This window comes from Muntiacus reevesi, chromosome 10, assembly GCF_963930625.1.
Source record: "Muntiacus reevesi chromosome 10, mMunRee1.1, whole genome shotgun sequence".
Taxonomy (NCBI): Eukaryota; Metazoa; Chordata; class Mammalia; order Artiodactyla; family Cervidae; genus Muntiacus; species Muntiacus reevesi.
This window is the reverse complement of record NC_089258.1, coordinates 36,445,429-36,472,881: the sequence shown is the minus strand read 5'-3', so window position 1 is coordinate 36,472,881 and position 27,453 is coordinate 36,445,429. Positions and strand designations below refer to the sequence as shown.

Sequence of the window (27,453 nt, the reverse complement as noted above, 5' to 3'; positions counted from 1 at the left end):
GCAAGTGAAAAAGACTGGCTTGACTTTTATATAACAGGAAGGGAGGTTGAGTGGGTTCCATGTGCTGGCTGATGCTTGCATGATTTCAACATCCCAAGGACTTCCAGGTTGTGCTAGTGGTAAAGAGCCTGCCTGCCAATGCAGGAGACATAAGAGATGTGGGTTCAGCCCCTGGGTTGGGAAGATCCCCTGGAGAACAGAATGGCAACCCACTCTAGGAGTCTTGCCTGGAGTATCCCATGGACAGAGGAGCCTGGAGGTCTACAGTCCTTAGGGCTGCAGAGTCGGACATGACTGAAAGCGACTGAGCACACAGCACTGGCAGCAAAGGTGGGAGCACTTAGGATTGATGAGAGGCTGATGGGGAGCAAAGAGTAACGGGGCTCTAAAGCTGCCAGAGATCAGGCATCACATACAGAGTCAGATTTTTTATTATACTTCACCATGGATGTCTGATAACTGAAATGGGCCATGTTTCATTTAATTGAACTTGAGTGTGTTAGGTTCTGTGTATTAAATCTAGTACTGTGGGCAAGAATCTCAGAAGAAATGGAGTAGCCCTCATAGTCAACAAAAGAGTCTGAAATGCAGTACTTGGATGCAGTCTCAAAAATGACAGAATGATCCCTGTTCATTTCCAAGGAAAACCATTCAATATCACAGTAATCCAAGTCTATGCCCCAGCCACTAATGCCAAAGAAGCTGAAGTTTAACTATTATATGAAGACCTACAAGACCTTCTAGAACTAACACCCAAAAAAGATATCCTTTTCATTATAGGGGACTGGAATGCAAAAGTAGGAAGTCAAGAAACACCTGGAGTAACAGGCAAATTTGGCTTTGGAGTAGAGAATGAAGCAGGGCAAAGGCTAAAAGAGTTTTGCCAATAGAACACACTGGTCATAGCAAACACCCTCTTCCAACAACACAAGAGAAGACTCTACACATGGACATCACCAGATGGTCAACACCAAAATCAGATTGATTATATTCTTCACAGCCAAAGATGGAGAAGCTCTATACAGTCAGCAAAAACAAGACCAGGAGCTGACTGTGGCTCAGGTCATGAACTCCTTATTGCCAAATTCAGACTTAAATTGAAGAAGGTGGGGAAAAGCACTAGACCATTCAGGTATGACCTAAATTGAATCCTTTATGATTATACAGTGGAAGTGACAAAACAGATTGAAGGGATTAGATCTGATAGAGTGCCTGAAGAACTATGGATTCAGGTTCATGATATTGTACAGGAGGCAGTGATCAAGACATTCCCCAAGAAAAAGAAATGCAAAAAAGGAAAATGGTTGTGTGAGGAGGCCTTACAAATAGCTGAGAAAAGAAAAGAAGGTAAAGGCAAAGGAGAAAAGATATACCCATTTGAATGCACAGTTCCAAAGAATAGCAAGGAGAGATAAGAAAGCCTTCCTCAGTGATCAATGCAAAGAAATAGAGGAAAAAAATAGAATGGGAAGGATTAGAGATCTCTTCAAGAAAATTAGAGATACCAAGGGAACATTTCATGTAAAGATGAGCACAATAAAGGACAGAAATGGTATGGACCTAATAGAAGGAGAAGATATTAAGAAGAGGTGACAAGAATACACAGAGGAACTATACAAAAAAGACCTTCAAGAACCAGATAACCATGATGGTGTGATCATTCACTCAGAGCCAGACATCCTGGAATGTGAAGTCAAGTGGGCCTTAGGAAACATCACTATGAACAAAGCTAGTGGAGGTGATGGAATTCCAGTTGAGCTATTTCAAATCCTAAAAGATGATGCTGTGAAAGTGCTGCACTCAATATGCCAGCAAATTTGGAGAACTCAGCAGTGGCCACAGGACTGGAAAAGGTCAGTTTTCATTCCAATCCCAAAGAAAGGCAATCCAAAGAATGCTCAAACTACCACACAATTGCACTCATCTCACACGCTCGCAAAGTAATGCTCAAAATTCTCCAAGCCAGGGTTCAACAGTATGTGAACTGTGAACTTCCAGATGTTTAAGCTGGATTTAGAAAAGGCAGAGGAACCAAGATCAAATTGTCAACATCCTCTGGATCATCAAAAAAGCGAAAGAGTCTCAGAAAAACATCTACTTTTGTTTTATTGACTACGCCAAAGCATTTGACTATGCAGGTTACAAAAAACTGTGGAAAATTCTTCAAGAGATGGGAACACCAGACCACCTTACCTGCCTCCTGAGAAATCTGTATTCAGGTCAAGAAGCAACAGTTAGAACTGGACATGGAACAATGGACTGGTTCCAAATCGGGAAAGGAGTACATCTAGGCTGTATATGTCACCCTGCTTATTTAACTTACATGCAGAATACATCATGTGAAGTGCCAGGTTGGATGAAGCACAAGCTGGAATCGAAATTTCTGGGAGAAATATCAATAACCTCAGATATGCAGATGACACCACCCTTATGGCAGAAAGTGAAGAAGAACAACAGAGCCTCTTGATGAAAATGAAAGAGGAGATTGAAAAAGTTGGCTTAAAACTCAACCTTCAGAAAACTAAGATCATGGCATCCAGTCCTATCACTTCATGGCAAATAGATAGGGAAACAATGGAAGCAGTGTCAGACTTTATTTTGGGGGGGCTCCAAAATCACTGCAGATGGTGACTGCAGTCATGAAATTAAAAGATGCTTGCTCCTTGGAAGAAAAGCTATGACCAACCTAGACAGAGACATTACTTTGCCAACAAAGGTCCGTCTAGTCAAAGCTTTGTTTTTTCCAGTAGTCATGTGTAGATTTGTGGGCTGGACCATAAAGAAAGCTGAGCACCAAAGAATTGATGCTTTTGAACTGTGGTGTTGAAGAAGACTCTTGAGATTCCCTTGGACAGCAAGGAGATCAAACCAGTCCATCCTAAAGGAAATCAATCCTGAATATTCATTGGAAGGACTGATGCTGAAGCTGAAGCTCCAATACTTTGGTCACCTAATGTGAAGAATGGACTGATTTGAAAAGAACCTGATGCTGGGAAAGACTGAAGGTGGGAGGAGAAGGGGACGACAAAGGATGAGATGGTTGGATGGCATCACTGACTCGATGGACATGAGTTTGTGTAAGCTCTGGCAGTTGGTGATGGATAGGGAAGCCTGGCATGGTGCAATCCATGGGGTCACAAAGAGTCGGACATGACTGAGTGACTGAACTGAACTGAACTGATGGAACTCTATGAGGCCTGCATTCTGAGAGTGGCAAGGGAAATGCAAGTTCCATTAAATGCCTTGTGCAAGAGCCTGACATGACATATTTTAAGAAATGAAATGAGCTCTTTGGTCAGTCTGAATAATGTCTGGAACTCTGAAGGGGAGAAAGTGTTTTAGTGAGGCCCCTTATTGTGGCTTTACTGTGTGTAGAGACATATGTGATCTTGATTTATATGTTGGGTATCTATGAGACAAGAGATTCTCAGCATTCTTTACCCCAAAGAGGCAATCTTGGATAGGTAATTGCTGCTGCCATTGGCTAGACCAGATGAGCAGATCACTGGCGATGGCCCAAGAGTTGTAGAAATGGCAGATGGGGCTGCCTGTTGACCTGGGCATCTGGTGCAACGGAGACTACATGGAGTTTAGTCAGTTGTACAGACTCTTGGGTTTGGTCTCATTATCAGGAACATCTCAGTGAAGAACTGAAAAGCAAAAACTCCATATTGTATGATGGTGGTGGTGCCAACTTGAAAGTATGTAAAGTCCCTTTGCTGGTCATTCAGTTGACCCTAGGGGACTCGCCAGATGACTTAGGTGTCTAGGAAAGGAGGGTTGCTGGTCTTCTCTGGCACCATGACGTCTGACAAAGGACTAAGGATGGAGGGCATCCCACCTGCAGATGTGATACACAGGAGGTTTGGCTCTACACTGAGCTTCTGGGGGGGTATGTCCATGATCTAAGGCAGTGGGAAGCTGGGTATAGACAGTCACACAGCCTCTGTGTCTAGGAGAGCCCAGTATGTCGCCCTGTAGTGGCATAAGGCATGGACATGCGGAGGGCTGTTTCTTGTACCCGAAGTCTAGGGGCAAACTATGGCTATGTATGGCCCAGAGAGCCCAGGAGGCGTGAGAGGACACTGCTGAAGCCTGCACAGCGAAATCTCCAGGAGTCACCAGTGGCGTGCCCGCTGTGTTGCGATTTGGGCAGATAATAGAGCCTTTTGTCGTACAAGGTCCCAATCAGGGTAGGCCGATGAGTGAGTAATTGTATAAATGGGCTTAAGGAAGATTTCTAAATACATTGTCTCTAGAACCCGAAAGACTAAAAAGAGTTGGACTTTATTTTAACATTATAAATGCTGGTGTTGACAGTGTCAGGAATGGAATGGTCATCAGCTGAATAATTTTCAGGAATTTCACCAAAGTGGCAGGACCTTGTACAATGCATAAGACAATGACCCAGCCCTGTTTGTGAGTTATTTTGTGAATGTTTGCATGTCTTCAATGAGTGTGTCAAATTAACGACTTTGGAAGAGGGTGTGACTGGCATGATGTCACTACTGTGCTCCTGAAGAAAGCTGAATGCATGCTGCTGCTGCTAAGTCACTTCAGTCGTGTCCGACTCTGTGCGACCCCATAGACGGCAGCCCACCAGGCTCCTCCATCCCTGGGATTCTCCAACCAGGAGTACTGGAGTGGGGTGCCATTGCCTTCTCCACTGAATGCATGACATCTTGTCTATAAATATTTGTGTGATGGCCTGGCTTGTTGAGGTACCTCAGTGTAGCTGGATAAAGGGAGATTGTGTCGCTTGGAAGCCAAAGGCAAACTATGTGTGAAAGGCTGTTGAAATAGGCACTGACCATGACAGAAATAGGCACTAAAGATGACATCTGGGCTCCCCAGGACAAAGGAGCCTGGCAGGTCCATGGGGTCGCAGAAAGTCGGTCATGACTGAAGCCACTTAGTACGCATGCACTCCCCAGCAGAAGCATCTTTAGTTGACTCCTCATCTCTCATGGACCTCCTTTGGAGCTTTCCCAGTGGCTCAGTGGTAAAGAGCCTGCCTGCCAATGCAGGAGACATAAGAGATGTGGGTTCAGTCCCTAGGTTGGGAAGATCCCCTGGAGATGGGAATGGCTACCCACTCCAGTGTTCTTGCCTGGAGAATCCCACGGACAGAGGAGCCTGATGGGCTGCAGTCCTTGGGGTGGCAGAGTCAGACATGACTGAGCGACTAACACTTTCACATGACAGATTAGCCAAGACTATGACTGCAAAGTATTTACCAGCTATTGATTGGATGGAATTTATAATTTCTGTAATTGGTATGGAAGCCTTAATGGGTAGGGTGTCAGCATTAAGGTTGCAGTAATCCATTGTGAGGTTTTATTCAGTCTTTCCAGGTTTAAGAACAGGGTAAATTGGGCTTTAAAATAATGAAGCAGTGGGGATAATCAATCTTTTTCTAAATAGGTCTTGAATATGACTTTTAAGCCTCAAGACTCTGTTTAAACTGGGCCATCTTAACTATTTTAACTAATGGGAGGGGGCAGGGTCTATGTGCTCCTGTTTTGGTAAGCCAATTCTAAGTGCCAAAACTTAATTCAATTTTAATTTATTACTCATTGGGTCAAGGCATCCATACTCAGTATGGAATATTTCAGGGTAATGAGTGTTAAGGCTATGGGGAATTTAGGCAGGGCATTAGTTCTGATGATTAAGATGAGGTATACCTATTTGTCTTCCTTACATATCCTGAAATGTCCTCAGTAACTCCCATAAGGTTTTAGGGGGTACCTTGTTTAAATTTAGGGGAATCCCCACATGTAAATCTAATTTGATCCCTAGTATTGGTTAAAGTCATGAAAGTTTGATGATTGGTGCATTTCAGCAGAAGTTAAAAGCTAATTCAGAGCTTAGGTTGTCAAGGTGCAAAAACCAATTAGCAGTCTTCAATCGTTTTATTTTTTGTATGAAATCTTTTAGTAAATTTTGAATTTCTAGTTGGGTTACTTTGTGACCTCTGTTTAAATTTGTTGTTTATTTCCTCCTCCTGTATTTGTCTGATTTTTTTTCTTTTGGTGGTTACTATACAGCTTTGTGGTGAGGGACTGCAGGGGGGCATCTTCACTACCCTACTCATATTTACAAGTTCCTTCCTCCAGAGAAGCAAGTCTGTATCATCAAGACTAGGACCTTCCTCCTGGCAGTGGATTCTTTATAGGGTTTAAGGACTCAAGGCTTAAGCTGAATTTGAATTAACCCACTGGCTGTGTCACAGGGAGACCTTGGATGATTTTCTCTATAATGCTGAAGATTGGGATCTTTCGTTTTGACCAACAGTGACATAGTAGCAGCAGAGACATTTTGTAGAGTCCTATCGAGCCATCTCGGAGAAGGCAGTGGCACCCCACTCCAGTGTTCTTGCCTGGAAAATCCCAGGGACTGAGGAGCCTGGTGGGCTGCAGTCCATGGGGTCGCTAAGAGCACTACTGAGCAAATTCACTTTCACTTTTCACTTTCATGCATTGGAGAAGGAAATGGCAACCCACTCCAGTATTCTTGCCTGGAGAATCCCAGGGACGGAGGAGCCTGGTGGGCTGCTGTCTATGGGGTCGCACAGAGTCGAACACGACTGAAGCGGCTTAGCAGCAGCAGCGAGCCATCTACTTTTAGAGTATGGCCCAGTGTTCCGCAGGGGGACTGTGCTTCCTGCCTGTGGACCACCACCAGTAGACCCACGTATTGCACAAGGCATCAGATTGTCCCCTGAGCACTTTATGGAATGGGGGCAATGCTTGGTTGAGAGAACCAACCAATAGTCACGGGGCAAGAGTCATTCCCCTGATGTCACAGATTATGCTGGAATCTAGATGCATGATTCTGAGACACAGATAGATTGGGGCCAGGACACATGACCCAGGACCACTCTGCCTCCTGAGTACCAATTATCACATCTTCCAGTTCAGTTCGGTTAAACAGATAAAGAGAGGTGTGGTAGGGCTCAGCAAATGCACCAGAAGCAGCACAGCTCAAAGAACACAGTTGCCAGCAAGCAGAGCCTCAGGAAACAAGCAAACCAAAACAAGAGAATAAAGGACCGCCCTGCCCATCCACCCCGCCCCGGGATGGTGGATATTGCCTAAACACTGCTTATTATGCCAGAGGTTGTGGTTATCCTGCAGAGGGGCACCCACCCAAAACTTGGCTCAGATGTTGAAATGGATGATGCTATCCACCCACCAAGTGGATGTGAGAAGGCTTCTAAGTCATGGAATGAGGGCTTATGGGAAGAGCAATGTGGGCTCCCTAGCAGGTTCAGAAATGACTTGAAAGCAGGAAAAGGAGGCCATCAAGGTTTTTATGGTGACTTGGAGATGGGGCTGCAGTGAGGATTCTCACGCAGGGGCTAGGACTTGTGTGGTTGGGACGTCCCACTGATACCACGGGTGGAAGTACTTGAGCTTTCTTAGCAGCATGTCCAGATACAGGGCAGAAGGTGGGGGGTTTTGAAAGCTGTCAACCTCAAATATCCAAAAGGGAGTCAGATTCTAGTACAAAGTTTTATCAAGATTACAAAACTCATTTGTCTTAGGTTTTTGAGGGGGCTTCCCAGGTGGCGGAGTGCCACTGCAGGAGACCAAAGATATGGGTTTGATCCCTGAGTTGGGAAGACCCCCTGGAGAAGCAAATGGCAACCTGCTTGAGTATTCTTGCCTGGAAAATTCCATGGACAGAGGACCCTGGTGGGCTACAGTGAATGGGGTCGCAAAGAGTCGGATACAACTGAGCACACACACACACAGTTAGATATTATTTCAGGATTTTAGAAAGGCAGAAAATTCAATTTCTGAGACAGTTTCATTGAGCGATTCCCAGTAAGGAGATAGAGTAGAATCCAGAGGTCGGAGATAGGGACTGGTGCATTTTCAGACTACCTCTTCTTCCATCCTGGCCTCCCTCGGTCTCTGAGGAGATTCTCATTCATACGCTGCCACCTCCAAAAGATTGAAGCCTCCTTGAGCCATGGGTACTGATAGGAATAAATGATATAGCTTTGGGCAGGAAAAAAAAAATGAACACAACCACTTGCATTATTACTTGAAAGGTCATGGACAAATGGGTCACTTTCAGCCTCTGAATTGCTTTAATGTGATGTGAGCCTCGTGCTGGTCCCAACTCCTCACTTTTCCCTGGAATGCTGTGCCTGTGTTCCTGACATGCCCTCTTCTTGCAGGGCCCTTCAGCAAGCAGATCCTCTCAACTAGAAGCAGTCTTTTCCTAAACGCTTAGCACTCCATTTCTATCTTGCACTGTAAATTTGTATTATTTTTTTTTTACATGCCGTATCTCTGCAGCCAGACTACAAGCTACCTGACTGCATGCAGGGTTCATGACTGATTCATCTTTGCATTCAGTACTCCTAACTACTGCAATGAGCAAAACACAGTAGATGTCGTGTATGTCTAATGAGTAAGTGAATGAATAAAAGAAAGAATTAAATCTCAACATTAATATTCTGTGAAAATATGCAGCAGCATTATAGTTATAGCCAGGTAAACTGAGTAAATCACCTAAAGAAAAATCCTGGCTTTATTTTTATAGGAAAGATATGCATTTGACTTAGTCATCAAACTCTTATTCACTCCAGATTTCAGTAAGTTACTAAGTAATTTTCCTTTGAGGGAAATAAATGTTTACCTCACCAGTTCCTATGATTCTTCTATCACAAAAATGTGGGTAACCTTTTCATACATTTAACTCACTATAATATGATATTTTCCACTATTGAAAGTTTACAAAATGAAACTCTTATAAGCAGCAAGTCTGCTAAGTGTTTTACATCGATCATCTCTTCAGAACAATGCAGTAAACAGTATCATTTCATTATTTATGAAGAAACAAGTTGAGAGGCTAAATGACTCAGTGGTCAGAGAACTAACATGTGAGGGAAACAAGAATGAACTCAGCCCCCGCAGGCTTACAAAGCCCAAGTTCTAACTGCAATCTATTACCCCCACCTAACAATGAGATTTATGGCTTATTTTGATTTTTGTAATTATTTGAGTTAATGAATATTGAACTGGAAGAAAAATGCCTTTATGCTAGCCATGTAGAGGGATAGGTGGACGTGCTTGTTTCTGCCAAGAGTCAAGATGCCATCCTACTGACTTTAATCAAATCATGAGCCTCTAGCTTTTACGTGCAGCTTTCCTAGTGGGAAACACTGCTGTCAAAGCTTTGCCTCTGCCCCTGCGGCGATACCACTTTTCTTCCAATAGGCTTTTTAATTAAGAAACTGAGCAATGTGGTTGAATCACCAGTGCAGGTCTGAAATCTCTCCCAGTGTTAACTTGAGAAATCTGCATCAGTTCAGCATGGGAGGTGGGGGGTTGGGGGAGGAGGTCTTTGCCCCCTACAATGGAAATCACATTTCCTGAGCACCTCCCATTTTCTGAATGAGAAGCTTTTATACATACGGTCCCATTAGTATATTTTAGTTCTCACAACAGCCCTTTAAAACATAACTTGTCATCTCCTTCTACAAGATGAGGAAACAGTGGCTCAACAGAGTGGCAATAGTTAGCAAGAGACCCAGGGTCACGACAGTTGGGGTAAGCAACCGGACCGTGGTGGGGAGGATTACAAAGTACAGGTTCTTTCTCCTCTAATGTAAACACGACAAAATTTCGGCAAGAATGACACAGAAACATTGGCGTGGGGGGGGCGGGGCGTGGAAACTCAACCACAATTCTAGTTGGTAAAATAAAATCATAGAACTTGAAGAGACTTTAGTGATGATCAAATCCAACTTTCTCTTTATAAGGATAGGCAAGCTGATGCAGAGGTATGGGGCTCATCCGAGGCCACATAGCTAGTTCAAGGGTAGAGCTGTGATTCAGAGCCAGACCAAGGCAGCGACTTTCCCATTGGAATGCCTTGCTGATCCCAGAACTTCCTAACTTCAGACTTTGGGTACCATGAATATTCATGATATTGACAAGATATAGCCAAAGTTCTGGAATGTTAAGTATTTTGCTAAACAGCCTGCTTGCTCACCACTGCCCTGCTTGTAACATTCATGCAGGCACCTGCTGTTCCTTATCTGTAATTTGCTTTGTGATCCCTTGAGAAGCTGCATGTCTTGAGTGCAGATCAGCAGCCTAGTCAGGTACAAGGTAGAGTCCTGCGCTTCCTACGAGGCTCTGCCTTGCATTTCCCTCCTATGGAGCTGGTAACGCTTCACTTTTAAGAGGCCATTAATTAGTACGAGATTAAAGAGTACAACTGCTTAAGCATTACTTGCCTTACCCACAGGAACACGAAGACTCCAGGCAAGTTTATCCTGCTGATTGGAATAATGGAGTAGCCCTCGGCGGACTCTCTCAGACTGGAGAGCACATTGGGGTTGACTCTCGCCATCATTCAGATAGTGCCTACCCCTGGCCTTTGAGGAAGACCAGGGCAATGGAATTCAATTCCAAATGCTCCAGAAAGACTGTAAAATAGCTTATGAGAAAGTTATAACATTACTTAACTTTTATTTTTATTTCTGAACATTTGGCATAGTTCCAGGCTCACAATAGGTACTCAGATATGGAAGAAATCATTGTTCCAAAACCTTAAATTCTATATAACTCAGAATGATGGGGTTTCCCAGGTGGCACAGGGGTTAAAGAATCTGCCTGCCAATGCAGGAGGAGTTTGTTTGATCCCTGGGTTGGGAACCTCCCCTGGAGAAGGAAATGGCAACCCACTCCAGTATTCTTGCCTGGAGAATCCTATGGACAGAGGAGCCGGGCAGGCTACAGCCCATGCGGTTGCAAAGAGTCAAACACGACTGAGTGATATTCACAGACAGCACATTCACAACAATAAAGGAAAGCAGGGACTTACTGAACCTGTAAGTCATTTGTCTTTAGTTTTCTTTTTTTTTTTTTTTTACATATCTTACTCTCAGGTAAACTCTTTTGTATCCTTCATCCAATGTAAGAGTGTTGTGTTAGGAAGACTCAGGTTACAGGAGGGCCTACTGTCACATTAAGTCATGTAAATAATAGCCGATTAAATAACTGAGGACATTCTGTGTATTAAGCATCATGCTACATGTTCTTAGCTAGAGATTAAAGCTAACCCTCAGTAAAACTTAAATACATGGGTAAACAATTGCAACACGGTAATTTATGCAGTGACAGAAACATGAAGTAGGTAGAATGATAGTAGAAAGGAACAGGTGACCAGATTTATCTGGAGACTTAGGGCTAGGGGGAGAAATGTCAGAGAGGGGTTTCGGTTGTGAAGTAGGAAGCTGTAACAACAGGAAAGAGGGGAGGTGTTATTTGGAGTCGCCAGACAACCCAAACCCACTCTTGAGACAACTCGGCTGATTGAGTATGCCAAGAATGGTAGCAGCTATTTTAACATTTATTATTTTACATGTTACACCCATCATATAGGCAAATATCATTTTCATCCGTTTCCAGAAGAGGAAGGATTAAGTGGCTTGCCCATAGCCACATGGCCAATAACATGAACTGGAAGATAAGTGATGCTGTGATCAGTGGTTTTCAGATCATGTTTTGTAGAGTCGCAAGAGTTTAGCAGTTGTACCCACTATAGGTGAGGGCTTGTTCTTCTGGCCCACAAGCCTGCTTCTGTCAGAATAGCTGCTTTTCAATCTATTTTACATGACAAACTCGCATGTGAGGCTTTATCTGAATAAAGCAATCACTGCCCTTATTCAGATAACAAGAAAACACACACAAATGGCTGTAATTCAGTAAACTAGAGTCTTGGGGCTATACCCTGTAATTTAGTCAACGTGGTAGATAACTGAAAATTGACTGTCCCAAGCACAACCTAAAATATCACAGCAAAGGAACAAAAGCATTCATATTTACTTCTATTCTGAACCAGCAGGTAGCCTGCTGCATTTAAAGGCCAAGACAGGAGTGTGGTTCAGAGGTGGGGTAGACCTAAATGCTGAATGCAATAGTGATGGCACTTCCTCCCAAAAGCGTAGGCAGCAGGATTCCCAGCATTGTTACTTCAGGCCAGCCAGCAATGCCATATCCATTTCTCTGTCGCAAACCTTGTGCCAAAGTCCTCGGCCACTGTTATTGCCTCAGCAAGTCCCCGCTGACAGCAAAGATAGACCTCCTGTTGTCAGGTGCCCTCACAGATAAAGTGGCTGTAAGAACTGGTGGAGTCATCCGTGATGCACTTTTAATTGGATCTACTTCCTCTCAATTATATAATCTTTAGAAATCAGATGCGGGCTCGTAATCAGAGCATGGGGCTTTCTCCAGGTGTAAAGCACAAGACAAACTAGTCCAACATCATTTTAATTAGCTCCTTTCCTATCCTTTGGCAGCTATCACAACAGAAGCCAAAAAAGCAACACCACTATCACCATTTTTTTTTTTTTTTAAGTAGCTTGGCTTAGCAGATTTTGCTTCTGTGCAAGCAAAGTATATTCTTTGACTTGTCATTAGCCCTGCACCCAGAGCGCACAAGGCTTTGCTTGGTAAACACCAGAGCCTGAGGAACCTTGTCACAAAGTCCCTCACCCACCTCTGGTCTTCCTAAAAGCACAGGTTTCTGAACTTTAATTGTAAAGATAAAGCAGATGGTGGATGCTGAGTTTAGAACATGGTGTTGGTGACTATAGACTTTGAGGGCTGAGTCTGTACACATCTATGTGGGAGTTAAGTTTTGGATTATCTCTACATAACGGTGCTTTTTGCTGAATGGTGACCTAGGTAGATTCATACTGCTCTCAGAAAATGCAGGGTTAGGTCTGGAAGCAAAGCAGCAAGGCACAACTTATCCTTCCCCTCCCCTCCCCAATCTCAGATTCGATTAAAAGACACGAACACGAGTGATGAAGAAACAGTTATTAATTATTTAATGCTTGTGATAGAGGGATGGAAATAAGTCCCCCAACCAAAAATTATGCACTCACTTGGGGAAAATGCACAATGAGGACCCAACACTTTTGTTTTAGTAATGAAAATGAGATGCGTCCACCTCCCCACTTTCTTGGCCCTGGCCTGTGTGGTACAATTCTGCAGACAGCTCCTACCACAGGTCAGCGGAGAGAGGTAATGTGAAAAATGGATGCGCTCTAGAGACTACTCATTAATGTTTGCTGACTATAGTAGCATTTATTTTTATTTCCATCTTCCTGTGCTTTGGCATAACTTTTCCAATCCATATGCTCCTTTAAAAGGCAAGTGATTCCCAGGCTAAAGTTTTCAACACCAACCAACGGGGGTCGATCCATTTTCTGCCCTGGATCCTTGGCCACACCTGCAATTAGAGACCAATCCAAGATATCGAAAAACCCCTAGAGCCAGGAAAGTACTGCCTCCCGGTGGGGAGTGTGGCGCTCCCGTGGTGGCACTAAGCGAATGGTCTCTCCGATGGTAAAGGTGGTCAGACCCGAGACACCACGTCACAGGGATGTGATGTCTGAAGTGTCACAGAAAGGTGAAGAAGGTCCCACTGCAGCGTGCACAATGAACGCAGCAAGTTAAAGGGAAAGCGCCACCGACGGAGCGTGTTAGAACAGGAAGGAAGGAAGGGACCAGAGTTACCCAAGCCAAAAGAGGGGGAACTCAACAAGGACTCAATACAAGGGACAATTTCAAATACAGGGGCAGAAGGCTCTTTACTGAAGCCTTGGAAGGGCCTATGTTCTAATCCAATGTCAGCTAACCTCAAATCACGTGTCCTATGGGGGATACTGCATCTGTTAAAGCTCTAAACTTTGAGAGAATAATTAAAACAAACAAACAAACAAAAAAACCCACTAAAGACAGAGCTTCTAAACTTCTAGGACTAGCCAGCTGGAGTCAAGACACAGGCCAAGTCTACTCTACAGTACCGCCAACAACCAAGGGATAAGGGAAGGGCAGGTGGTTGCGGAGCAGAAGAAACGGATATTCCCCAGCCCCTAAGGGGTAGAGTATCTTCTCAGATGGTAGCTGTAAATCTTGATGCAATGATCCCAACAGTCCAGGACCAGCAGCTGCCCCTTTGGAGTGAGGGCGATGCCCACGGGACAGGTGAGCCCCTCACGAATAAGGACGCTGTAGCCCCCACCCTTGGGGAAGTGGAGGATTTCCTTGCGACTGCTGTCGGCCACGATGAGATCACCACGGGCGTCCACACACATGCCGGTGATGCAGCGGAAATCCTCGTTCTCCGAGAAGAAGTGGCTGATCTGGCGACCCAGCTGCCCGTCGGGGCCCACGGAGCCGATGGAGAAGCCGCCCTCCAGGTGGTGCTCGTTCTGCCAGTTCTCCAGGTTGAGACCCAGGCCCTGGGTGAAGTAGACGGTGCCTTCAGCGTCACAGGCGACAAACTTGGGCCGCACGGCGCTGCAGAGGCAGCTGTATTTGACCACCCCCGCACCTCGGTCAACCGTGAAGCACCAGAGCTTTCCACCTTCCACGTCGGTTACCACAAACTGGCCGGACGGGAGGGCTGTGATGCCCCAGGGCTTGCTCAGCTGGCTCCGGTGACAGGCCACGCAGTGGCCGTCCAAGGTGTATACCTTGAGCGAGTTGTCGTAGCTGTCAGTCACGCCGATCAGCCCGTGGCAGTTCATGGCCACCGACAGAGGCGTGAGGTTGGGCGGGTCAGCCCCAAAGAAGCTCAGCACAAAGCTATCCATGGCGCTGGAGCTGCGGCGGATCTCCTTCAGGAAGCCCTTGCGGGTGAAGACTTGGATGCGGCAGTTGCCGCGGTCAGCGACCAGCACCTCGCCTTGGCTGGTCACGTAGAGACTGACCGGGAGGTTGAACATGCCCGGGGCGCTGCCTTTGGCCCCCATCTTCTTGAGAAAGAGGCACTGCTGGATGTTGCCGGCCGGGTCGGAACCCCGCTGCTTGGCAGGCGAGGCCCTCAGGCTGGCCCCCACGTCCTCGGGGCTCACGTCCATCTCTCTAAACGTAACCGAGGAAGGGGCGGCAGAGGCCGCTGCCTCCATGGCCCACGAGTCTTCCATGTTGACCGTCCGGGGCTTCTTGACCGCCTGACCGATCTGGAGCGGGCCGACGTGGCCGACCTTGAGGAGCTCCACGTCCTGCAGGGTGAGCTCCCGGGGCAGGCTGGCGGTGAGCTCGGGCTCCTCCTCGTCGGCTGCCTCTTCCAGGAGCGCCACGTCGGCCTGCTTGATCTTGGCCAGGAAGTAGTCGCAGCGGGACACGGCCTGCACCTCGGCGATGTTGAGCAGGTAGCTCTGCTCCTCCACCACCTGACTGTTGGACTTCTCCACCTCGGCCAGCGAGCCCGTGAAGAACTTCCGGGAGCGTGCCAGCTCTTCCTGGACCCTGCGCTCCTCGTGCCCGTACTCCTGGAGGACCGCCTTATACCGGGCCTGCAGGTCCTTGGAGACGCCCTCCAAGGCCACCTTCCGCCGCTGCAGCTCCCCCGTGAGCTCGCGCAGGCGCGCCAGCTTCCGCCCGAAGGCCCGCCGCCGCTCCTCCGCCGCCTCTTTGACCGGGAGCGCGCAGTGCCCCGGCGGCGGGTGCTCCGCCTCGCGGCAGGGCTCGCACACCACCACGCCGCAGCTCCGGCAGAACTGCCGCGGCAGCCGCCGGCCGCAGGAGCGGCACATGAGCAGCCCCACCGCCTCGCTGAGCCCCGCCTTGTCGATGATCTTCAGCACCGTCAGGTTGTCGGTCAGCTGCGCCAGGCTGGTGATGAGGGTGATCTTGCTGCAAAACGGGCAGCGGACGCCGTTGATGCTGCTGGCCAGGAGCTTCTCCAGACACTGGCAGCAGATGGTGTGGCCGCAGTGCAGGAGTTTGGGCCGCAGCTGCTCCTCCGTGAAGGACTCCATGCAGATGGGGCATTCCAGCACTTCCCGCAGCGCGTCCAGGTTCAGGTGAGAGGCTGCGGCCGCGGCCATGACTCTCCTTTCCAAGGGGCCTGCTAGCACCACCCGGGTCTGAACGGCTGAGCGCTCATGCTCTGGAGGGACAAACCCTGCTAAAGAGAAAAAGAAGCCATTATTCCACTGCCTCTGTGAGTTCATTCACTCAAGAAACATGTAGTGGATCGTGATCATCACTCATTCAGTCACTGACTGGTGTGGAAGGGCAGACTGGGGAATGATTATAAGGAGTCTTCAGAGCCAAAATGAGGGCGTGGAACTTCATTCTGATGAACATAGGGAAACGGTGCATGTTTTGGAGCAGGGAACTGATATGATCACAGCTTTGAATGGAGTTGGGGAAAAGGGAGAGAAACTAGTTTGGAAGATACTGCAAAATTGCCTGGCGAAGGTTCTGGGCAGCCTGAACTAGGGAGCAGGTTGTGGAAATAGAAAGAAGATGACTTTGAGCAATACGCATAAGTAGGATCACTAAGATTTGTTAGCCAAGTGGACTTGGGTGGGAAGAGGTGGAGCTAAGAAGGTCAGAGACTCAAGCCTGGATGATCTGAGAAATGGTAGAGCCTTATCAGGACAGTTTATTTTTGGTCTGAAACACGCCCACCCCTCCCTACCCCCCAAGCAGTACATGCCATGAATTCTCCCACCCTCCTCCATTCACATATGCTCATGAAGTAGAACCACAGACATCCCAGTGCTCTTCAGCCTTATGTCAGTGTCAATTTATACCCCAAAAGCAGAATGAATAATTCCAGCAAGGTGAAGCACAAGGATAAATCCAGCCCTTCTTAAATGCAAATCCTACAACTGCACCTGTGCAGTCTTGTGATCTGCAGATGGTCAACCATTGAGGAGGAGGAAGAGAAGCTAGCTTGGTTTTAAAGGCAATGCAGCAAGCTGAGGAAAACTTTGCAAATGGCATCAATTCTTTTTCCACCCATAGGGGAGTCTGTGTGGAGATATGTATTAGAAATTGTCCCCCGCATTTAGCTTTGCATCACAGTCTGACAGATATTTAGGAGTGGCCATGAACCATTTGTCTAAGGTCTACCCAACCTCCCTGAAATCCCATTTTCCTTCTACTGGAAAAGAAAGAGTATACATCTAGTGCCTACTATATGCTAGACATCAGGCTAGACGCTCCATTATCTGTGTGTGCACCCAGGCGCTCAGTCATATCTGACTCTGCGACCCCACGGGCTATAGCTCGCCAGGTTCCTCTGTCCATGGAACTTTCCTGGCACGAATACTGGAGCTGGTTGCTATTTCCTCCTTTAAAGGATCTTCCCTACCCAGGGATCGAAACTGCGTCTCCTGCATTGGCAGGCAGATTCTTTACCACTGTGCCACCTGGAAGGCCCAGATGCTCCATATACTTAATCTCATTTAATCTTCATAATGACCCTGGGATGCAGGTACTATTTTTATTACCATATTTTACAGATGAGGAAGCTAATGCTCAGAAAAACTGGCTCAGGGTTGCATGGTGCAAACATGGGGGAAGCATGCAGAACCGATACCTTTGCTTTAACCCAACATTACTTCAAGCTTTTTCTTTTCCTGTCACATAATACTTATTAACATTGGTCTCTGGACCATACTCTGAGAAATGCTGCCTTATAGCATATAATTTTCTCCACAATTAATAAAGAATGAGGTTTAGCTGCCATAGAGTGGGTTAGATTGATTAGTTGAGTGACCCACTCCCACACACCAGCCTGGCAACCTATTATAACTCAAAATCCATGCCTCAACAAAAATAACACATTACCACCTGTCATGAACCTAAAAGGTCCCATGTGAACATCTGATGCTGTGAATGCTAAATACTTAAATGTCATGGGTCTGGGTGCAATAGTTTAGAAATACAGATAGAAACCTCAATTCAGGATCCGTGCAAACCTCCTCAATTCTAAACCAATAGCTTCAGCTCTCTCTTTCATCATCTGGGACAACAGACTGAGGGTGACATTTGGTATTTGGATCCAGAGCATGTTACCTCACAATGCATGGGGACATCTGTTCTCAGAACTGGCACTGCAGATCAGCTAATTAAACAAGTCTGCCAACTTGTAAAAATACCAGCACATTCTTTCTCCAGTTTTCTGAAATATCATACCACCTCCTTCAATTAAAAAGCTTCCTGCCTCCCTCTTCAAGCCATCCACTTAAAAAAATGAATTTACTATGCCCACGTCTATGTCCCAAAATACCTCAGCTGTCTGCAGCTCCACCAGGCTCTCTGAGGCAGAAGAGAACGTCAAGGATTCCTTTCCTAAAGCTGCCGCGCTTTGCCAGGAAGCATGAAGTCCCATCACTAAAGCATCAGGCATGGAGATGGCCTCAGACCTGGAAGAGGCCTGGACCGTGTCTTGGGAACTTGAGAACACTGCTTTCAGCAGGAGCCTCGTCTGATACGCAGCTATATGACATGCAGATATGGCTCCTCTCTTCCAGAAGGCTACACCTTGTTAAAACCAAAAGGAATTCAGATGGGAAGTCAATTTGAACTCAATTTCCCTTGAAAAGATGTACCTGTGAAAGGAACTATCTTATCATCCCAAGTCTTTAAGTTAGCTGCCCATTTTCTGCCAGCTGTGAAATCTAAAACCAATCAGAACGAACCCTCAACCTGTTATTTATAATGCTGGCTGCCTTCCTGGTACTACCAATGTATTTCCTGTTGTGCACTTTGTACTGTCAACTCCCGACCCATCACTCTCACTTCATCTCAGCTTACCCCACCCCGCCACTAATTTCTTTGATCTCCTGATTCAGACTGCGCACCTCATAGTGATATTAGCCTAGCTCTGACTCAGCACCAGATGAGAATCTACCCCTTAAGCTGTTTTTGTTCCAGCTGCCCTAAGACTCATGAAAATTCTGTAGTCAAACCCTGGCTGCTTTTGGCACCACTAGCCTTTCCCAGTCCATGATATAAATAACAAGGTGAGCAGAATAATAGTAAAAACCCAGGAACCTTGAAGTCAGACAGAACTTGGGAGCAAATCAGCATGTTGTGGACCAGGAGGCAAGTTATTTAACCTCACTAAACCTATTTTCTTGTCTTGTAAGAAGGTTATTGTGATAATTAGGGATAATGCATATAAAGTGTTTAGCCTGGAAACTGGTAGGTATGCAATGAAAAATTGCTCTGTATCATAATTTTAGTAACAATCAGAATACTATTAACATTAGTACCAGGATGAACAAAGCGTTCACTTTACAAACTGCACTGGAAAGGATGAAGAATCTTTAGTCTTATGGCATATAAAGGCACATAAAGATTGCTAATTAACCGTTCAGCTCTGAAGGAATTTGATTTGAGGACACTAGATATCCCTGTCAGAAACTGATGGCCATATGAATTCACAACTTCTCTTGTATAGAAAATACCAAGAGGGGTACACAATTAACTATGCAATAAATAATAGTTTTTTAGTAGTAGCAGGAGCAGCGGCAGTGGCTACCAGCCAATGAGAAGGAATGAATAGGCACTTTTCAAGAGGCGACAGTACCCAAGATATCAGATAATACATTTCAAAAATTAAAATTCTGAACCTTCCCTGGAGATTGTTTTCACTGATCTCAGAATCAAAGGATTAGAGATGACCTTCAAATCTCCATCCAATGCTTGAATCCCTACCATGAGATAGTGTCTATCCCCTATACCTCTGTGAGCCCCTTGGGGGACTTAGGCTATGAACAAAATTGGAGGACTTTAAGCAATTAATTAAACAACAGATCTTGACTGAGCACACAGAATGAGCCCAGCTCCATGAAAACACTGGTGATCCAATTTTGAGCAAGAATAGACAGGAACAGAGCTCTTCACACAGAAACTAGAAAACATATGAAACTACCTGCACTTTCTCTGATAGGACATAAAAGTTCATCCTATTACTGATATGCTCCCCTGGTTTGAGTTTTTTTGCAAGGCTTTCACATTTCCTTTCATGATCGCTTTATAAACCTTATTTATTCCTCCAGCTTGAATTGAGTGCTTATCAAGTGCGTAACGGTCACTCTCCAGGAGTGGCTAGCAGGGCTGATGTTAAGAAAGTCAGTGAGGTGTTCATCTGACACTCACCCAGTTCTGTGGTGGGGGAGAGGATTCTGAATGTCAGCTTACTCAGGGCACTTAAGGTACCTGCCAACAGCTAAGATAAACTCCATAAGTAGGTACTTATAGGGAAATGCAAGCATGACCCCACAGCTGCACCTGTCTGGGACAGGTGCAGAAGGACATGTCTATGGGAAAGAAAACTCTAGTTAAAGCAGGTCAAAGGCAGGTTAAATCAATAATGGAGTCTGCTGAAAAAACACTTGGCTGTCTTACTGTCCTCCAAAACTGTAGGACTGAGAAAGGATTTCTGCATCTTCAGGTGACGCGAGGAATATAGGACAAGGGAAAAGTCAGCAGTCTTTTCAGAGAACTTCCAATTCATCTCAACCCACTCAACTCTGAACTCCTTTCTCTGCATATAACACACACCCACTTAATCATGAGGTTTTGATGAAAGGATCAGGAAGTGGATCCTGGGAAAGGTACAGGAAGGGAGGGGAATTTGGGGGAGACTGGAGGGGGTTGCTTAGGTTCACAGATTTGACAAAGCTACACTCAGTCCCCTTCTGGCATCAGCTTCCTTTCATAATTGCTACCTCTCAAAGCACCATTCACTGAAAGTCAGGCACTTTTTACAAATTACCTCTTGTCATCACCATGTGACATATGTGTTATTCCTCTTTTTAAATAAGGAAACTAGGCTCAAAGAAAAGCACCCTGCCCAAGGTCTCAAAGCTACGAAGCAGTAGAACTAAGATTCACATCCAGGTATATGTCAACTCCCAGCCATAAAAAACACACCTCTTCAAAAGATGTATTACAGTTTTCTAGCTGGTTACACTACCATTAGCTCCAGGCACTCTGGTTGAGAGGTTGGTAAAGACACCTAAGAATGGCTTTTAAATCTGTCTGTTCTACTCGAAGGCACTAAGGGAAGTAAAGTCACAGAGGCAGCGTGTCAGTATGCGTGGACAATGATCCACTTCAAGGGCCTGGTAAACTTTTGACCACCAGCTACTCTCCAGAGGGCTCTTAAGTTTTGGAAATACCTTCCTACTAAAACTAGTATAATGTAACTTGTGATAGATGTATGTATAGATGTGTGTGTATGTATGTATGTATGTGATATGTATGTATGTATGTATGTATGTATGTGATAGATGTATAATGTAACTCAGATAGATCTGGACTCACATCCCTGCTTTGCAATTTGCTATGGAGCCTTGGGTAAATCATTCAGCCTGTTCGTTTTTTCATCTGTAAAATGTAGAAGAGCACCTGGATTGTTAGTAAGACCATCGGCAGGATTAACTGCGATAATGCACACTCAATAAATGGTAGTTATTTGTGTTTTCAATAGATTGGTGTTGATAAGAGCAAGTACTTGCCCATGAACACCTAGTGAATTAGCAACAGAGGAAGGATTTTGAACTTCAGATCTCTGATTCCCAGACTGACTCAGTTTCCATTACACATCTTCATTAGGGGTTTGCATGGATATTCCAGCAAACTGTCTGGTCTTCTGATGCAGTACTACTCTTGTTTCTGAACTGCAGCTAGTCCTTGAGCTGACAGAGCAAATGTCCTTATTCTGTCCCAAGGGAAAGAAGCCCATGAGAGATCATTCAGAACAGGAGTTACGTTCCAGAGTATGGGTGCCATCAGCCTGGGCCCCTGCTATGAAGTGATTTTTCTAGCCAATGGCCTCCATACCTCATCCTCTAGTTTCTTGCACCTCATCCTGTCTGCCAACAATAAGCTCCTCCCCTTATGTACCCACGGGTCCTGGTGTGGGAGCAAATCAAGAACAAAGTCCAGGGCTACTCCCTACCTAGTCAGATAGATTTATTCCCTTTAGAGTTCAGTTTGATAGTGATACAGACTAGGCCTTTCATGAAAGAGGAATGGGCTGAGGGAGATATAGTAAGACTGAGCAGGTCCCAGCAAAGAAAAAGCAAGGGAAGAGAGAATGTACCAGATTACAGAGACCTGAAGAGGAGCCTCCTTTTGCCATCTCTAGCTATGGAACCTTAGACAAGTCACTGCCTTAGCCTTAGCTTCCTCGCATGTAAAACTGAATGCTGTAGCTTGCTTAGTAGGGCCGTTACGAAAACTGAGTAAAGGAAGCAGATATGAAAGTTAAAAACGACTAAATCACTATGCACTTACTATGCACCAGACACTAAACATTCTAATTTACTTCATTATAGATTACCATCACAGTAATCTGTGACATAGGTCCTGTTACTAAACCCTTTTTACAGATGAAGAGCCAAGCATGGGAGGTTAAGTAACTCACTCAGGATCGCACAACAGGAAGAGAGAGAGCCAAGATCTGAATCCAGGATATGTGATAGAGCAGAGTTCCTCAGCTTTGGCGCTGTTGACATTTTGGGCCGGATACTTCTTTTGTTGTGGAGGCTGTTCAGCGCACTGTAGGATGTTTAATGGTATCCCTGGTGTCTACCTAATAGGGGCCGGTAGTACTCTACAACCCAAATGTGACAACCAAGAATGTGTCCAGACATCACCAGATGCCCGCTGGGGGACAAAACCACTGCCACTTAGGAACCATTTCTTTAGAACTTGGCACAGGGCTAAATGCTCAATGCATCTGATATCGCCTTTTCTTGTCTCCCAGCTCAAACACCTCATTCACAGAGCCACTGTTCTGAACCTTCTGTAGAATTAATTCTATCTACTTATATAACTGATAAGAAGATAAGACCTGACATCACGTTCCACTCATCCCCTGGAGGAATCGCACACTCTCTGTCACCACAGCTTGGCGGGACATGCAAAGCGGAGCTTGGGCAATGACCTTGAATAGTCTCCTGCTTTATGACTGGTCATTCTCTTTTCCTCTGAAGCCAACCGCTTTCGGTGGGTCCACGTTCAGAGTGGAGTGAGTAGTCACACCATGGCTGCCTCAAGATGAGGTGAAGTCAAAGTCGCTCAGTCGTGTCCAACTCTTTGCGACCCCATCGACTCTACAGTCCATGGAATTCTCCAGGACAGAGTACTGGAGTGGGGAAGCCTTTCCCTTCTCAGGGGATCTTCCCAACCCAGTGATCGAACCCAGGCCTCCTGCATTGCAGGTGGATTCTTTACCAGCTGACACACATGAGGAGGGATGTCTGGTTAACAAGTGAGGGAGATTCTGCCTCTTGCAGGGAAACTCAGGTTCCATTACGAGTCCTGATAGCAAAGGGTGACGACTTTCTTGCTGAATCCCTGAACTCTGCGAAACTTCACACACTCATAAACAGTTTCATACATTGCTTCTAGGTCTTTGGGTCCCCAGAACTCCCTTTGCTTCCTATGCAGAGACTTCTGGAAAATTCCTTTCGCAATCCAAGACACCAATCCATTCAGTCTCTTAATTCTACAGACCAACCAGTATCTCTCCACCCCACCGTTCCACCTTTGCTAAATCTTGTTCTCAACTCTCCTAAGAATCCCAGCCTTTGGGGCTCTTCATTGCAACACCCACCAACTCCTCCCTCATGTGTCCTGGAATCCCCCAGACAAAGATCCTTTCATCTATTTCCGAGTCGCTGCAGCCTTCAGCCCTGCATCACAGTTAAAACCCGATCCCACACCTCAGATCTGTGCTCTCCCTCAATCTGAGCCCCCACCCTCTGGGTGCCACCAGGGACTCTGCCCCCCTTCCCACCCCCCCTACCCCCAAACCCTGCTCCTTCCTCTTTTCCCCACCCATGTCATGTGCCGCTTCAAACCTCAGGCAAGTCTCTTCTTCCTGCTGAAGAGGTCTTGCTTCTCGCTGACCCCCTCAAGAACTCAGCCCCTCGATTTTCCTCAGATTCCACTCGGGGAAAACGCTTCCTTCTCGGCAATTAGACCAGCCCCGGACTCTGCTCCCTCTGATCTCAGGTCTCACCCCGCTCAAAGCCTACTGCCCCCAGACTCTGTCAAATCACCTGAGATTCTGCACCCCGCATCTCATCGAGGCTCCCCAGTCGCTTCATACTGCCGAGATTCTGCACCCCTGATCCCCCCAGGGCCCTCGGGTCCCCTCCCATCTCTCAGATGCTGCACCCGTCTCCCCTCAGGGCCCCACATTACCTCATACCTCCCGAGATGCTGCACCGCGAATCTCGGAACCCCTCGCTCCCCTCCCGGGCTGCATCTCCTCCGAGCTCCTCAGCCCCCGCGAGTTCGCCCCAAGCCTGCCTCTAGCAACCCACCCCCGGCGCCCCTCCCCACAGACACCCACCACGGTCCTGCCCCTCGGATCCGGTCCCCCAGGCTCTGCCATTCTGGCGTGGACCGACCGCTGCACGCCGTCACAGCCCGCCGTCACAGCCCATCGTCGCGCCGCTCGGCCACCGCCCGCGACTCCGGCCGCGGCCCCGCATCCCCCACCCTCCAGCCCGCCCCCTACCTGACCGCCCGCGGCTCCGACGCGTCCGCCGCTGCCAGCCCACCGGCCCGCCGCCCTCTGCGCACGCGCCAACGTGCGCCTCTTGGCGGGCGCCAATTCGTAGAGCTGCCTGTCCGTCACCGCGCCCCGCCCCCCACCCGAGGCATGCTGGGGGTTGTAGGCGGGCGGACCCGAGCTCGCGGCCCAGCGCCAGGTAGCGGTGGGCTAACCCTCCGCAAGGAGCTAGGTGTCTTGGGGACACGTATTTCAGCTTTCTGTCCCCGTTGTACGGTTGAAGAAAACGAGGCCCAAGTTCACTCAGCAAGTCGGGAGCTAAACCGGAACTCGTGTGTCTGAGTGCAGGCTGTGTCAACTCCCTTGCTAAACCGTAGCCTACGGGAGTGGTCCTCAACCAAGCCTTGGCATCTCTCAAAGGCCGCTCTCCGCCTCAGCATTGCCATCTGAGAAATGGGCCGAGGAGAGACCACAACGCTCACTCTGGGGCAAGCACAAAACCTGGCTGCGCTTAGAAAGAGTGCTTCTGGGCTCTTCTCCCGGTGATACAGTGCAGCCTAGAGATAAGCGTATCTGAGAGCAAATTGCCTTTATGAAGGATTCCTACTCCTGCTCAGCTGGGACGCCGACAGGGGAGGTAGAGGTAGGAACAGTCTCTGCAGTCTGTCCCTGCAGATGGAAGCTTGCCGGGAGCCTAAACCCAAGTCTAGTTTTTGGGCAGCCAGAAAGGGGAAGAGTCTTCACGGGTGAGAAATGGTCTAGCCTGTTGGCTGGCGAGGACCTGTAGCCCCTGGATAGTTTGGGGTCAGCTACAATACCTGGCAGCTCAGCGGTAAAAACTGCCCCTGCAATGCAGGAGAGACAGGTTCAATCCCTGGGTGCGGAGGATCCCCTGGAGAAGGAAATGGCAACCCACTCGAGTATTCTAACCTGGGAAATCTCAGGGACAGAGGAGCCTGGTGGGCTACAGTCCATGGGGTTGCAAGAGTCAGACACGACTTAGCAAGTAGACCACTACTGCCACCACCACGGATTCCTGTGGGTGACTGTACAGTATAGCTTAGGAACAGAGAGAGGTTGGAAGGAGATGGGCTTGGATTTGACATCCTGGGTAGGTAAGGCGACCCTTCACAATGACAAAGCAACAACCAAAAGCAGTAACAAGCCTAAGTGTCGTGCTGCCCTCAAACCCTTCACATGCACTGTTCGCATAATCTTCCCAGTGACCCTGTGAGATAAGCAACTGATGCCCAGGTGATTAAAATACCAGGGCCCCGTATTCATAAGCATAAAGCCCAGACTGCAACCTGATTCTGAGAACCCCGCCTCTTAACCATGATTAATCTATCTGCCCATTTCTTTATTTCTAAGTGAAAATGAGGTTTGCTGTAGGATTAACTGAGGTTATTAATATATAGTGGTTTGCATTTAATTAACGGTATGCTCACAGCATGCTCAGCAAGTAATTGCAAGCTGATAATTTCTCACAAAGCATATACCAGGTTGGGCTTTAATTACCCACTTCCCTGCGATTGTCACCAGTCGGCTGTGATCTCCCTGAAGGACAATGCGTGTTTGTTGTCATATCTGTTAGCACTGTGTCCAGCACGTAGAAGTTGCTGAGTGAGTCAGACTCAGAAATGTGACCTTAGGCAAATCACATCCCATCTAACCTAGAGTTATTTTAGCTGCAAAATAACTGAGTGGGGTCAATCGGAAGAAGAATGGACTGTTTTTTGAACAGCAGCAATATACCAGGCAGTCCATAGATATTGTCCTATGTCACAATTAATCTTCTCAACAATGATTCAAGTAGGCATCAGTTGCTTTATCTTACAAAAGAAGCAACCGATGCTCAGCAAGATTAAATGACTTGTCTACAGTCACCTTCTGGGAAGGAACAGGGCTGGAGAATAAACCCAGGTCAGTTAGACCCTTGACATGCTACAAACCTCTGTCCAAAGACTACCCACACTGGCTATCTTTCTATTTTATTAAGTTTTGTTTTTAAGGCTCAAAAGAGAGGAGACGTGATATTTAGAAATGTCAACTTTAAAAATATTCACAACCTAAAAATTGAGAGCTATATTTTATTTCGTGGGAACTTTTAGGACTTCAGGCCCAGGAGACAGTATCTCAAGAGATCCTGAATGAACTTCCCCTAAGAGAGGAGAGGAAGAGCCAGGTTATATAGAAGCTTTACAGCAAAGGGCAGATAGTCTGAACATCAAAAGATTATTGGTAATGAAAGAAAACCAGATATCCCAAGTTAAGGAATTTAGAGCTTTTCTATGCATGGGATGGAGAGGGAAATGGCAACCCACTCCAGTATTCTTACCTGGAGAATCCCAGGGACAGAAGATCCTGGTGGGCTTGCATGAGTCCATGGGGTCACAGAGAGTCAGACAGGACCAGGCGACTAAACCGAAACAAAACAGCATGCCTGGGAAGATGCAAGAGTCTGAACTCACTGAAATCATCCCTTTCACGTGCATCTCAGCTATCGAGCCAGTATCCTGTGTTTCACATCCTGAGCTCCCTTGGGGCTTACTGTAGGGAGTGACTGCAGCCTGATGGATCTTAGAGGGCAGGTATTCTTCTCCTTCTTGAGTGCCCTCAGGGCTCACCAACTCATATTGGAGGGCTGCAATCACCAATAACTGTGACATCCTTGTTTACTGATATGGCAGGCAGTATTCCATTTCTCAGGCTTCCCTCGTGGCTCAGACCCTAAGAATCTGCCTGCAATGCGGGAGACCTGGGTTTGACCCCTGGGTTGGGAAGATGCCCTGGAGGAGGGCATGGCAACCCACTCCAGTATTCTTGCTTGGAGAATCCCATGGACAGAGGAGCCTGGCAGGCTACAGTCCATGGGGTCTCAAAAAGTCAGTCCATGGGGTCTCAAAAAGTCTGACAGGACTGAGCGACTAAGCACACATTCCATTTCTCAGTCATTCAAAGGAAAGTGGGGCAGTTGCTTGTCATTATGACCCCAGAGCTTGGTCCTATTAAGGCAGAGACACTCAGATGAGCTTTTCTGAGCAGCATTGCCAGGGAAAATGAGGGACTGCCCTCTGCCCTGGGTTTCTGCCATGTTGGAGACTGCGGATTTCACCAAAATGGGAAGGAGCC

General features: G+C 46.8%; 2 protein-coding genes across 9 annotated transcripts in view; one reads left to right on the top strand and one right to left on the bottom strand.

Moving 5' to 3' along the window:
• ASTN2 (astrotactin 2) overlaps positions 1-27,453 on the top strand; it is a 984,610-nt gene that overhangs the window by 741,906 nt on the left and 215,251 nt on the right. The gene's annotated exons all lie outside the window — the stretch shown is intronic.
• TRIM32 (tripartite motif containing 32) lies at positions 10,545-24,381 on the bottom strand. Of its 8 annotated transcripts, none has more exons than XM_065947279.1 (3): positions 24,328-24,368; positions 18,070-18,323; positions 10,545-15,951 (listed from the first exon to the last, which is right to left on the bottom strand). In XM_065947279.1, the coding sequence occupies exon 3, from the start codon at positions 15,869-15,871 to the stop codon at positions 13,910-13,912; it is 1,962 nt and encodes a 653-aa protein (XP_065803351.1). In that variant the 5' UTR covers positions 15,872-15,951; positions 18,070-18,323; positions 24,328-24,368; the 3' UTR covers positions 10,545-13,909. The 8 variants fall into 8 exon arrangements, with proteins under 8 accessions (XP_065803351.1, XP_065803354.1, XP_065803353.1 ...); XM_065947282.1 differs by having other exon boundaries at positions 10,545-15,948; XM_065947281.1 differs by lacking the exon at positions 24,328-24,368 and adding an exon at positions 24,160-24,238.